General features: G+C 39.0%; 1 protein-coding gene across 2 annotated transcripts in view; it reads left to right on the top strand.

Moving 5' to 3' along the window:
• Window positions 1-14,548, top strand: part of LOC131930206 (oxysterol-binding protein 1) — a 55,627-nt gene that overhangs the window by 1,688 nt on the left and 39,391 nt on the right. The window contains exons 2-5 of one of the 2 annotated variants that reach the window (XM_059286617.1): window positions 3,853-4,058; window positions 6,561-6,575; window positions 11,028-11,272; window positions 13,373-13,553. In XM_059286617.1, coding sequence (XP_059142600.1) covers window positions 3,853-4,058; window positions 6,561-6,575; window positions 11,028-11,272; window positions 13,373-13,553 — 647 coding nt within the window. The remainder of the gene's footprint in view (window positions 1-3,852; window positions 4,059-6,560; window positions 6,576-11,027; window positions 11,273-13,372; window positions 13,554-14,548) is intronic. The other variant, XM_059286618.1, reaches the window with a different exon arrangement.

Raw genomic sequence — 14,548 nt, 5'->3', positions numbered from 1 at the left:
TTTGAATGTTTTATACAGAAACATTATAATTGGTAGCAATCAAATATGTCCATTTATTGGCATTTATAAGTCCATTTATATCAAACTTTGATCCATTGAATTACCCACAGTGGGATATGAGTAACCCGTCATGTAGGCGGCCATTTTTATGTTGCCGGGACAAGCAAAGCCTCCTCCCGACTTAGCGTCTTTTTAAAACAATGTTTATTTTTTTTTCAGAAAAAATGAACTGAAATTGAATGGGATAGGCTACAGAACATATATGTTTATAGAAAATGCTATTTTCTTTACTAAATACATTTTTGGGGGTAGTCATAAGGAGGATAAAAACTTACGTGTTTTGCCTGGAAACGATACCCATAGTAAACCATAACACGAGCATTTTATTTGGAAGAGTTATCTCCCCTATTATTTTTTTTCCATTGTTATAAATTATATTATTTTTGGCATTTAAAAACATACACACTGAAACACAAAACTAAACACATAAAATATTAATAGTACAAGATTATTTATTCAACTGAGCTGAAAAAAAACAGCAACAATATGACTTAGTCGGATGGAGGAAAGACCAGTCGTTTGGAGGCAAAACCGGGAAAATTGTAGTCGGGTCCAGGACGACTGGGTCGTCTGTTTCGGGGGCATATATTTAAAAGTTACATTGCGAATGGAAAAAAAGGGAATACATATTTTTATTCTTCTTTGGCTGGAGAGTATTTCTATGCTTTGGTTTTCATTCTATGTCAAATAGTAACGAAATTAGGTGTCTCGAACCGGAAAAGAGTCTCCGGCTAATGGTGTCCGGGGCTGGTAATGTTACTCTAGATCTAGAAATCTAGAAATTTAATAGAAATCTAATCAGATCTAAATCTAGTGTGATTTTACTTCAGTTAATTAAATTATAAACAAACGCAAACCAAAGTTAAAGTAATACAGTATTTAGGGCCTACTATTTAGCCTAGTTCTCTAAATTCTCTGTAGTCTGTAGTAGATCTAGATCTAGAACAAAATGTTTATTATGTCAATTAGCCTAATTGACGTAATAAACATTAGGGCCTACGAAAAGTTTTAAATATTATATATGAATCTAGATTTAGATCTTTAACTTAGGCTTGATGAAAATAAATATAAATCTTAGGCTAATAATAATATTAATAAGCAACACTGAAACTCAAAAAATGTGTTCAAGTTCTCTAGATGTGCAACTTACTTTTATAACATAGATCTAGGATCTAGATCTAGATTCTAAAAACATTAGGCCTAAATTTCTAAAATATTTTCAGTCTTAACACTTTAAAAAAAAATATTTTATATTTTATGCCAGCTTTGATGGCAAAATCTAAAAACAAAACATGATTATTTTTTTTTAATCCATGTCAACAATACTGATGGAAGGACTCTTGTCAACTTGTTGATGTCCATTGTCTAAAATCTTAACTAGGCTTATATTTATCATTCATGAGTCTGATAATTAGATTCTAGATGCTAAACACACTGTCAATATCTATATATATAATTCTCTTCTGGGAGCCGTTAGAAAACAAGCTGCAAGCGCCTCTTTGCAGTCCCCTCTCTTTCTCTCTATCACTATCACTACCACCACCACCCCACCCCCACATTGTCTGGTGAGTTGTGGTCACGCTAAATGTTTACAAGAGACGTAGAGTCGAGTTTCTATTAGGGGCAGATAATTTAGTTCGATTTTAAACTTACAGGAGGTAACTAAGAAATAACTAAGAGGAGGCTGCTTTCACGGGGTTAGGGGAAAGGGGGGGGGGGGTTAGTGTTTTAAAGCAAATATTTTCAGTGGCAGCATTGGTACTGTCGAATTCACAAATTATGAATTACTGAAAAGTAGAAAATAAAACAACTAAATAGCGGCGTATGATACGCTGCGGGTCGGCTCGTATAGGCTAATTGGTTTTAGGTGCTTTGACTGTAGGTGGGTTGTTTGACCAAATAATGCCTTTGACCGCAGCTTTGTTCATAGTTCATAGGTGATTTTTTTTCCCACATGAATTTTTTATAATAATGATAAACTGTTACTTAGTTTAAACTTCATGATACAATTTTATTTCATAAGTTTATTTTGAGTTGTCTTTAATATAAATATAGCCTACTAAAAATTCAATTTGTTATTAATAGTTATTTTAGTCACATAGCCTAAAGGTTGGTGCCAGGTCTATTCGATTTATTAATAAACATAAATAATAGGCCTAAATTAAATACAAAACAAATAATGCCACGGGTAAAAAGTTTAAAAAATAAATAGATCAGATCTTCTTGAATATAAAAAGCACATATAAAAGTTTAAAAAATCGTACTAATTATATAGTAAACGAAGTAATACTTGTATGGCTAACATAAAGACAGGTGTGCAATAGCATACCAGTCAGTGCATCTGTTAATTTTATTTACAGGGCCTTATAATGAATCATCTAAATTTAAAAACTCTTTGTGAAATATGTAAGCCCATTTTAAAAAAAAAGAATTATAATCAAAAGTGTTATTTTGCCCAGTACAAATATAGAAAGATCGTAAGCAATGGGAGGATAGTGTAATCCTTTCGAACTAGTCAGGGAATCGTAAACAAGAAGAAGAAAATAAAAATAAATAAACGCCAACTTCAGTGATCTCTATTTATTTCCACAAATCACAACACTTAAAGTTAACCCGCCACCGAAGTACAACAATCAGAAATATACACAACTAGCTACAACAACTAAAGCTTAGTACGACTACTCTACTTGTCCCTAACTGTCTATCCTATTCTAAGTCTACAGACATCTCTTGGCTTTCCACTAGCTCACAGAGACGCCCCATCGTCTCCTCACTCTAGCTATCCGAGTCGAGTCTCCATCTCGTGAGTGTCCCCGTGAGTCTCCCTGAGTGTCCCCAGTCTGCCGTCTACCCCTCCTAAAATAGTCCAGTCGAGGTGCAGTGGTCTATGTCCTGACTTAACCTCTCCTACGGCTTTTCCCCACATTTACATACCAGACCAGGCGATTCAGGTGAGAAGGGGGGGGGGGTAACCCGCTAGCATCAACAATAACATCCCACCCTTTGTCTCTTTCAAGCCAGTGGGTGGCATCTCTCATTATGGGCTGGCCTGACCACGAAAAAGGGGGTTCACTTCGAGAGTTCCCCCCATCCATAAATCTCTAGGTGACACCCTAATTAACCCACGTCCAAAAAAGGTAAGATCCCCCCCATGGGATCGTAACAATAGACTTAAAAGATCTTGGAGTTAGAATCCCTAGTATAGTTAGTATAATGAACTTAAGGTCTCAGTCAATTTAAATTTAGTTTTAACCTATTCCATTTCAAAGTCTAGCCTATAACTACAACTAAAACACCAAATTAAAAGTCTAAACTGATTTAAGGACTGAAAAAATTACTAGAAACTCAATAACTTGAGCAAGCCATTTCATGCTTTAAAAAAATATGAAAAGCTGACACGTCAACCTCTGGAAGTTAACTAATTGCAAATAGTTAGGATCGAGGATGTGAACTTTATTATTAACTAGCTGGTTAGATTTACTCTAATCTTGTACTTGTAGGGCTAGAACAAAGTTCAGTACAGTTTGTAAATGAAAACTACAAGCAAAGAGTTTTTATAGTACTAGTACTAGTTAGAACTGCAACCAATTTAAATCATAATTTTTAATGCATGTCTCTAGCTTTGTTTTAAGAGTTTAATTTCCTAGTATAGCTATGTATTTGTGAAAAATTCAATGGCATATTCAAACTAGGTCTTTTAAAACCATGTTTGGCACTGATATTACTTTTTAAAACACTATGTTGCTGAGGTAACCATTTTTTGTGTGCTACATGTTAACATGTTTGTTCCAGAAACCAAGCAGAAATGGCTCACACCTGTAGGGGCACCATAAATCTGGCCAATGCCATCATTCACATTGAAGACTCCACAACCATTGTGATCAGTAATGGTGGGGCTCAGACCTTCCACTTGAAGGCAGCCTCTGAGGTAGAGCGCCAAAAATGGATTATGGCTTTAGAGTTAGCAAAAAATGAAGCAAAGAAAATGGCAGATGCTGGTAAGTTATTTTTTATTTCTCAGCTTTTGATAGTACAATTGTAATTTTTATCTTTTTCTCAATTTAGAGAAAGTATTTTTGGTTTTTAATTGTTTAACAGTCACTGCTATTCTTTTAGAATGACTTTGAGGTTTCTCTGAAAATGAGCTGTATTTATATCAGGGTTAGGGGGCATGTGGTGTACATTTTGTAGATTTAAAAGTTTTGGTACCTAAGTAAAAGTGGGTGAATTATTACATTTTGAATAGGGCATAAATGAGAGTAAGTAAGAAATTTTGGCCTCTCCTCTAGATTACAATAAATAAGTTTTGATATTAGATTGGTCAAGATTACAGGCATTTTTCTGTCAGTTATTACAGCCTGTGGCTCTGCTTGTAGTGAGTGCTTCAACTTATTAAAACCATATTTGGCTGTTATCTTACATTTCTGAGGTTTTCAACTTAACAAATTAGTAACACCTCTGCAGTGCTCTATCTGGAAGCTTAATTCTTTATTTAGTTTGTGAATGCTTTTTTGACCTGTAATTTCATTGTATTCTGGACCAGTTCATTCCTAATTTTACCAGTCAATTCAATCTTTTAACATATGAAGTAATTTTGTAATCAGCTAGCTCATTGTTAGCTATACAAAATTTATTTCTCTACAAAGAAGTGTGGTCAAGATGAAAAACAATTTTATTCCCAGATACATTTATTGTCATTACTTTCTTTTAATTATAGAGTTGATGGAATTCGTCCTACATCATCTGTTAATCTAAACTGTTGTATCTCATTAAGATAAAGCACTCTACCAGTAACTCATTTAAATACAGCGCTGACCACATCATGTCTATTTCTGGATAAGGTTTAAATAAATAAATCAGTAGTGTCCAAACTGATTAAAGCTGGGAGGGTGGTTGGGTGCTCACCAGAACAACTGGGGGTGGTTGGGTGCTCACCAGAATAACTGGGGGTGGTTGGGTGCTCACCAGAACAACTGGGGGTGGTTGGGTGCTCACCAGAACAACTGGGGGTGGTTGGGTGCTCACCAGAACAAAGGAAGGTTTAAATAGTTTGCTGCAGATGTTTGTTCTCTAACACAGTTTATGTTAGATTAATAGCAAATGATAAAAGTTGCTTCAGCACCTAGTTATTTGTATGTGAAGCTTATCTGGGCTAAATTAATGAATGTATAATTTGTAACATGTTAGAAAGAGAAGTGGGTGCATGCACAGCATTGTAATAAGTGTGTATAATGAGAGCAGGTGGTTGTTCTTGTAAATAACACGGGGGGGGGGTGTGGGTATGTCACATGCTCCACATGTAATCAGCTCTTTGTACCTGTATACAATAATTTCAGGTAAAATGAATTTGCTAGACAAACACATGTGGGAAAAAAAAAGCTAGGATCACTATAATATTGTAGAAAACAAAGGACATGATAACCTCAATAATAAAATTAAGTCCTTGTGTAGGTGGAGGCATGTGCACATGAGAGAGATGGTGGGAAATGTTGCTTGATCCTAAGTTAGTTTTACATTGGTTTGGTCAGCCCATATCAGATGGGGTTTGTGTGTGTACAAGTGTGATGTGCTGACTGAATCCTTGTGTTTCTGTGGTAAACAGAGTTCTATTCAGTACCCTCTTGTAACATGAAGTTAAATATCAGAATAACAAGAAGGGCATATGCAGGTTGACATATACATCAGTTTACTGTCTTGTTACTGTGTAAGGCTAATACATTTGTAGTTTGCCTGTGTACACTGTTGTAAAAGATGACAAGAGCAGTTTGATTTTGTAGCTCTTCTGGTTGTATAGTTTGGTTCTAGAACTCTTGAGAACATCTGGTTGTATAGCTTGGTTCTAGAACGCTTGAGAACATCTGGTTGTATAGCTTGGTTCTAGAACTCTTGAGAACATCTGGTTGTATAGCTTGGTTCTAGAACTCTTGAGAACATCTGGTTGTATAGCTTGGTTCTAGAACGCTTGAGAACATCTGGTTGTATAGCTTGGTTCTAGAACTCTTGAGAACATCTGGTTGTATAGCTTGGTTCTAGAACTCTTGAGAACATCTGGTTGTATAGCTTGGTTCTAGAACTCTTGAATATCTGGTTGTATAGCTTGGTTCTAGAACTCTTGAGAACATCTGGTTGTATAGCTTGGTTCTAGAACTCTTGAGAACATCTGGTTGTATAGCTTGGTTCTAGAACTCTTAGAACATACTGTTCTGTTTGACAATAAAAATCTTTTTATAACTAAACATGGTCCAGGAGGGTACTGAGTACTCTTAACATAACATTACAAGATTGTGCCATGATTTGTTGTCAACATTATAAGATTGTACAAAAGTTTGATGTTAACATGAATAGATTGTGCAAAAGTTTGCTGTTAGCATGACAAGATTGTGCAAAAGTTTGCTGTTAACATGACAAGATTGTGCAAAAGTTTGCTGTTAACATGACAAGATTGTGCTAAAGTTGAGCCATGTTTTGATGTACTTATCTGTTGTTTTCCTCCCTTCCAGAATCCTATTCTACAGGCAAGTATTTAGCTCTAACCTGTTGACATTAGACTGGCTTGTAGTCTGGATGTCATGACATCATGACTCCCCACATTGTGCTTACCTTATTATTGACATTAGACCAGATTGTAGTCTGGATGTAATGACATCATGACTCCCCACATTGTGCTTACCTTATTATTTCTAGGGTTTATATACATTTGGCCTAAATTAGTTGTACTGCTGCTCTAAACCCAAGTTGCTTTTTTTTTAAGTTTAAGCTTTAGTTGGTACATTTTATTTATCCTAGCTGGTGATATGGTTGTGGTACGGTTTGCCTGTTATTTTATATACGAAGTCGTTTGGTTATAACATGGTTTTACTTGTTAAAAGTTGATTTATAGAAGTTATTTGTTTGAAATACTTAAGTACAGATAGATCTAGTGAAAGTTTAAACTATCCCCCCCCCCCCCCCCCCAAAGAAGCCGTTATTTTAAAACATTAGACATTACCCAAGTAGATCTAGATAGTAAATATTGTGAACATTTTTATCATTCTAGTCTAGCAGTGCCTACACTCCCTATCTTATTATCTGTGTTTGTGTAGTCAAGTGTTGTGGTCTAGTGTGTGTCACCAACACACCAATCTATTTAAATTTTAAAAAATGTGCTAACAATGGGTGTAACGCTATATTATTTAGTATGTGCTTGTAGTAGGCCCATAACATCTGAGTCTGATTCGTGAACAATGTTACGCTCTGTTGTTACTGTAGCCCATGTTCTGAGACCAATACAGTGCTAGTTCAAAAGGAAAGTCGGCCTCACTGACCCGTCACCAATATTATGACGTCAGCTTATCTGAAATATAACTCACTTATTGTAGACCGTGTTCAACCAATCTACAGGCGGCCGTGACCTTGACCCATATAAAGTATCATCTGAATGTAATTGTGTCGACCAGTGTAAACAATGACAAGCCATTTAGCGACCTACATTCTAGATGTTTCCACGGCTTGCTGCTGTCACTATCAGCCTGTACATTACTGTACAATTATATTCACGTGTATCCCCACCGCTTGTGTAGTCTAACCTACGTCACTGACGGCCGTGGTAATGTGTGTGTCGCGTCATCGACCCCATCAGGTCACCAGCATGTGCGGGGGTGGTGGGGTGGGTAGAAAAACACCAGTAGACCATTGATTTACAGAGACTGAGGTGTTTCTGTAGTTGACGTTCATATTCTTCTATTGATGTTACACCAGTAGACCATTGATTTACAGGCAGACTGGGGTGTTTCTGTAGTTGACGTTCATATTCTTCTGTTGATGTTCGCGGGGGCCACACTGGTGAAAGAAAGCTATTGGTAGTGTTCCCTTATCTGGTCAACCCTGGAAAAGCTGCCAATCTCACCCCACCCACCCCTTATCGTGCACGAACCATTGGGTAATTTCTTTGCACAATCAAACTAAAACAAGACCTCTATTTAACACTGTTTAATCTTGAACCTTGGAAGTCTAGTCTAGTTGCTGCCATCCTCTAATTTGATGTATGTCCCTGTTTACACCAGAGCTATGTTTGTCAACTGTAAGCTGCCGTGATGGAGTACCGTATTTGTTGATTTCAAATGTTGCAGCGCCTCATTAAATGATTGATTTCTCAGCTAATGGTTAATGCCATGTTATATTGAAAACAAATCGAGCCAATGGGAATATGAAATAATGTTTTTTGTTGTTAGTTTAACAGTAGTCCTCTGTTGTTTGAATACAGTCGGCACTGGCTAGGTTAAAGAATGTTTTTTGTTAGTTTAACAGTAGTCCTCTGTTGTTTGAATGTAGTCGGCACTGGCTAGGTTAAAGAATGTTTTTTGTTGTTAGTTTAACAGTAGTCCTCTGTTGTTTGAATGCAGTCGGCACTGGCTAGGTTCGGTGCCAAAACAAAAAGCCATCTTGCAAATGTAATGGGACTAGACTGATGCCAAATTCTGGGTCTGTTTTTTGTTGTGAGGCTGTCAGAAGCGGCCCGCGGTACGGGCGACTTGTCACACTCCACGGCAATAAGCAAAAACACTAGCTCACGATGCCCCCGTGTTAAGGGCTTCCTACAAAACCATACGACTAATAGTCTCCGCCTGTACACTGAGCTCTCTTCGCTATTAACTTCACATCAAACATTAAGCTCCCGTTAGAAATTAAGCTCCCGTTGCATACTTACGTAGGCCTACTTGTCTAACTGATCGGTGATCTTTTATTTGGGGGTCATATTGTCGTAGGATTTTAGCCAAGAGCCTAATTGTTGTCACCCTGTTGGTCGGGAGCCGTATAGACGTAGGCCACATTTTTGTGAATTGTTTTCAGGGGATGAGACGGGTTTTCAGGGGATGAGATGGTCTGAACCCAATAGCTCATGCTGACCGTAATGCCGGGGTGGCACTGGATGTGAGCTACATGTTTCATCTAGTCAGTAGTAGTCAGCTGCCGGGCCGTATGTAGCATGAACCATCGCTTGACATTCTCATATCAACTCACCAACTATACATCTGTTGTGTGATAGACCAGGCGAGGTGGTAGCATTGTGTCAACACCGTCCCGTGGGTTTCTCAAAGTATCGAGGGAGGTGGAGGGCGGTGTGAAAAGGGTAACTATAATGAGTCGTTTACTGACGGGAAAGACGAGAGGGTGAATAGGCTGCTGACCTTATTTTGAAACAATGTTTAAATCATTTGAAGGGGGGGGGGGGGGGGGGGCGAAGAATTTAGTAATAATAGCTTGGTCTAAAAATGGAATGTGTGTAGTTTTTAAACGTGTGTGAAATATGTTAAAGGGCGAACTCATGACAAGTAAAACTTTGTCTTTCGCTAAATTCTTTTATACCTTTGTGTTTAGAAATAGCTAAAAATTCCTGTCATTGTCATCGAGCTTACATTAAATTACTATATTTACCCCCCCCCCCCCACCTTACATAAGCAGCGTGACAGTTTACTGGTGGTTAAAAAACCGGGTCAATGTGTGACTAGGGAAGGTATGAATAATAGGCCTAGTCTTGTTTTTTCACTGGGGGGTTAACAGTTTAGTCAAATCTAGATGGTTGGAATAATAGTCGTGTTTTTTCACTGGGGGGGTTAACAGTTTAGTCAAATCTAGATGGTTGGAATAATAGTCGTGTTTTTTTCTGCTAGGTTAACAGTTTAGTCAAATCTAGATCCTAGCTTGTACCGTGGACAAATCAGATGAAGGGAGATAACATACAAAAAACATCTTGGGGTGTGCCGCAAATCTTCATATTGCTTCCCTTTGAACACTAACACGAGTACAATCGTGGCATAAAACTAAATCTCCACAGAGACGAGAGAGGGCTTGATAGTAACAAGTAGCACTTTAATCTACAACTAGTTTTGACATCAAGCTCAAGTGCTGTTGAAGGAAAATGTTAACATGTTCTGACCATAACTTGTAGTTGTCTCACTAACCCATATGTCAACAAAACCTTCTGATGCCCAATATATTGTATGCTGTTTATCCCACCACACATCTCACATACATCTCCCCCTCACTACACATCTCTCCCACACATTTTCCTACAATCTCCCCTCCCTGCACATCTCTTCCAGCACATCTCCCCTCTCCCCATATCAATACATCTCCCCATCTCCCTCTCATCTCCCCCACAACTCCCCTCCCCAGAAGCACATGACATATCCTTACATCTCCCCATCTCCCTCTACCCTCCCCCCCACATCTCCCCTCTCCCCAAGCACATATCCATACATCTCCACTCCCCATCTCCCTATCTCCTCTCCCCCACATCTCCCCTCCTCCCCCACATAGCCCATCTCCCCCACATCTCCATCTCCCCTCTCCCCACATATCTCTCTCCCCCACATCTCTCTTCCCACATGTCCCATCCCTCACATCTCCCCCACATCGCCCATCTCCCCCACATCGCCCATCTCCCCCACATCTCCATCTCCCCTCTCCCCACATATCTCTCTCCCCCACATCTCTCTTCCCACATGTCCCATCCCTCACATATCTCTCCCCCCCCCACATCTCTCTTCCCACATGTCCCATCCCTCACATCTCCCCCACATCGCCCATCTCCCCCACATCGCCCATCTCCCCCACATCGCCCATCTCCCCCACATCTCCATCTCCCCTCTCCCCCACATATCTCTCTCCCACACATCTCCCATCCCTCACTTTTCCCCCAAATCCCCCCTCCCCCCCACATCTCCCATCTCCACCACATCTCCTCTCCCCCACATGCCCCCTCTCCCCACACACATACCCACAAATCTCCCCTCTCCCCCACATCCCCTCTCCCCACACATACCCATAAATCTCTCCTCTCCCCCACATTTCTCCCCTCTCCCCCACATGTCCCCCTCCCCCTGTACCTAACATCTCCCTCTGATATCCCCCCACATTTCTCCCCTCTCCCCCCACATGTCCCCCTCCCCCTGTACCTAACATCTCCCTCTGATCTCTCCCCACAGAGAGTGATGAAGAAGAAGTCCAGCAACCAGACAAGGCGGAGCTGACCATTATGCAAGCTACACTGAGTGCTAAGCTGGATGACCTGAATACATGTAATGACTTGATAGCCAGACATGGTCAAGCCCTGACCAAGACCCTGTCTGAGCTGGAATCAACTCATAACCCCGCGGAGGCCGCAAGCAATATGAAGTCTGTCCAGGAGAGAGCCACGTTATTCAGGATAACATCTAATGCTATGATCAATGTGAGTTGCCTCCCTTAAGGACTTTACTTTTGTTGAGGGTATTTTGTTCTCGTCAACTAAAGATTGGTTATTTAAGTTTTACTACTTTGTTTTTAGTTTTAATCTTTTTTTAATAGCAACCTGAAGATAGAAGATGGAGTAGGGTTTCTCTGGTCTGAGCTAATAAAAGGAATGTGTAGTTACAGTATTTGGTAGAAATTTGAGTTGGGTGGTCTTAAAGACATGTATCATAACATCAGACTAAGATTGTCTATTAGACATGTATCAGAATATAAAGTCCACTATTCTTGCTCTCTCTCTCTCTCTCTATCTCTCTGTCTGTCCGCAAAATATTTTCGCCGGATATCACGTCAGAATCTTCCCAACCTTTTTTTACTCTAGAGCACATTCTAAAATATCGGTAGGGTGGCGGGCACCACCTATTTTAAATCGACAAACTCCTTCCAGAGGCGTAGCGACCCTTCCCGTCACCCGGGGACGAAACTTTAGATTTGCACCACCCCCCCCCCCCCCCTCAAACTTTTGATTTTCCCCCTCTCAAATTTTTCGATTTACACCCCCCTCCCTCAAACTTTCGATTTCCATCCCCTTCAACCTTTCAATAATGTTTATGAAATAAATTCTCTATCTTTCGAATAGTGAGAGGCGGGCACATACGAATCGTTCGGCGGACGCCATGGCGCCCGCTGGCATGGGGTTGGGAACCCCTGATCTAGATCTAGAGATTCTAGATCTAGATTATTTAGATCTACGGAAAAACTAGACTTACACAGATGTAGACCCTACCTAGGTCTAGAATCTATTCAAATAATAAATTTCTATACTAAAGTATTTCAGGCCTTAATAACTTTATTGAAATCTTTGTTTATCGATGCAATTTGCTAATCTCTATAATATATAAAGCAAAGTTGTTGGGTGTCCGGACGACAGGGCACTTCTCGGCGCCGCAGGCGCTTCAAATTTTGCAGGATCTTGCCTTGGGGCGACAGAACACGGGGGGCGGTTTGCCGAAATGTCTACGATGAGGGGGTCAAAACTGACCTTGACTGACCGGTGCCTTATATGAGCTATAAATTTTAAAAAAATGTCCACGTAGGAACCTCTTCATAACTCCTGAGGTCGTAGACCTACCCTCGGGTGAATTAATTAAGCATTCAAATGCCTAAGCGAAGCTGGGCAGCATGCCTAGTCAGAATATAAAGTCCACTATTCTTGCTACCCTACAGGCCTGCAATGTATATTAGACATGTATCAGAATATAAAGTCCACTATTCTTGCTACCCTACAGGCCTGCAATGTATATTAGACATGTATCAGAATATAAAGTCCACTATTCTTGCTACCCTACAGGCCTGCAATGTATATTAGACATGTTTCAGAATGTAAAGTCCACTATTCTTGCTACCCTACAGGCCTGCAATGTATATTAGACATGTATCAGAATATAAAGTCCACTATTCTTGCTACCCTACAGGCCTGCATTAGACATGTATCAGAATATAAAGTCCACTATTCTTGCTACCCTACAGGCCTGCATTAGACATGTATCAGAATATAAAGTCCACTATTCTTGCTACCCTACAGGCCTGCATTAGACATGTATCAGAATATAAAGTCCACTATTCTTGCTACCCTACAGGCCTGCAATGTATATTAGACATGTATCAGAATATAAAGTCCACTATTCTTGCTACCCTACAGGCCTGCAATGTATATTAGACATGTTTCAGAATATAAAGTCCACTATTCTTGCTACCCTACAGGCCTGCAATGTATATTAGACATGTATCAGAATATAAAGTCCACTATTCTTGCTACCCTACAGGCCTGCATTAGACATGTATCAGAATATAAAGTCCACTATTCTTGCTGCCCTACAGGCCTGCATTAGACATGTATCAGAATATAAAGTCCACTATTCTTGCTACCCTACAGGCCTGGATTAGACATGTATCAGAATATAAAGTCCACTATTCTTGCTACCCTACAGGCCTGCATTAGACATGTATCAGAATATAAAGTCCACTATTCTTGCTACCCTACAGGCCTGCATTAGACATGTATCAGAATATAAAGTCCACTATTCTTGCTACCCTACAGGCCTGCAATGAGTTTTCCCTGCTGGCGCAGACCCAGGGCAAGAGGTGGCAGCGGATGATCCAGCATGAACATGAGCAGAGGATGAAGCTGGAGGAGATGGTGGAGCAGCTGGCCAAGAATGTGGTGTCCCTTGAGAAGAAGGCCAGGATGTCTGTCAGTGGTCTGCCCATCAGAGAGACAGGTCAGTCTTTTCTCCATCTACAGATGTCCACATCCACCTTCTGTCATATGATAAGTTTGACATCAATGATCTCAGTTACAATGATTTCAGATAGATCTGTTTTATTTTCTGTTTTAAAAACATTTTTCCTAACCTGCTCATAGGAAAATCCTGAAATGTATCATTTCTGCCAGGAAAATGTGAAAACATTTTTTTGTAACATGGCTATACTTACATTTTTTCCTCCAAATTTTTAATGTTTACAATTTAAATTATTATAATGATAGTTGATCACCTATACATACATCTATTAAAAATAAACCATGAGTGATCTCCCCTAAACTTTCTCCAATATTCTTATTTATCAATACGGGGGATGGCAACTTGGGATATAGACAATATTTTAAACCATTTTTAATTACTTAAACTTTTTAAAATAGAATAGAATCTCGTAGAAAAAAAAAATTGCAAATCGGAAATAGCGTAAATTTACTCAAAATTTGATAGAAGGCAGAGAATTATATCCTTTACTTGTATGTGAAATTTCATTTATCTATCTATTTAGAATTTTGCCCTATTAAAATAAGTCCTCATTACTCTGATTATGATGAAGTACTGAGAAGTAAAATGGTGGAAACTTAAAATTTCATGTGATTTTTGTGTACGATTACAATACTTTCTTTATACTCTGTATATGAGAAAGTAAAAATATCATTTTCGTAAAGAAAGATGGTTAGTATTGATATTAAAATACTATATTTTGTCTTTATGGTCTGAATTAGAACATCCCTTCAAATATTTTGTTAAACCGTCAAATGGGAGATAACTGATAATTGGAAGCCAGTCGGTTTTAGTTTTTGCAGTTCTCTTTCTTTTTTTTTTTTCGTTCTAAAATTTATCTTCTGTCACTGTCACCACACTAATAGCTGGTTCTAAATTTAAAATCAGAATTTATTAGTATATTAATTAAATGCTTAAATAGACTATTATTTTTTGTATATTGGAAATATCTTTAT

This window comes from Physella acuta, unplaced genomic scaffold (assembly GCF_028476545.2).
Source record: "Physella acuta isolate Inbredline_101_S28 unplaced genomic scaffold, ASM2847654v3 ptg001738l, whole genome shotgun sequence".
NCBI classification, from domain to species: Eukaryota; Metazoa; Mollusca; class Gastropoda; family Physidae; genus Physella; species Physella acuta.
Note: the sequence above shows the minus strand (reverse complement) of the source record. Positions and strands in the feature narration are given on the sequence as shown.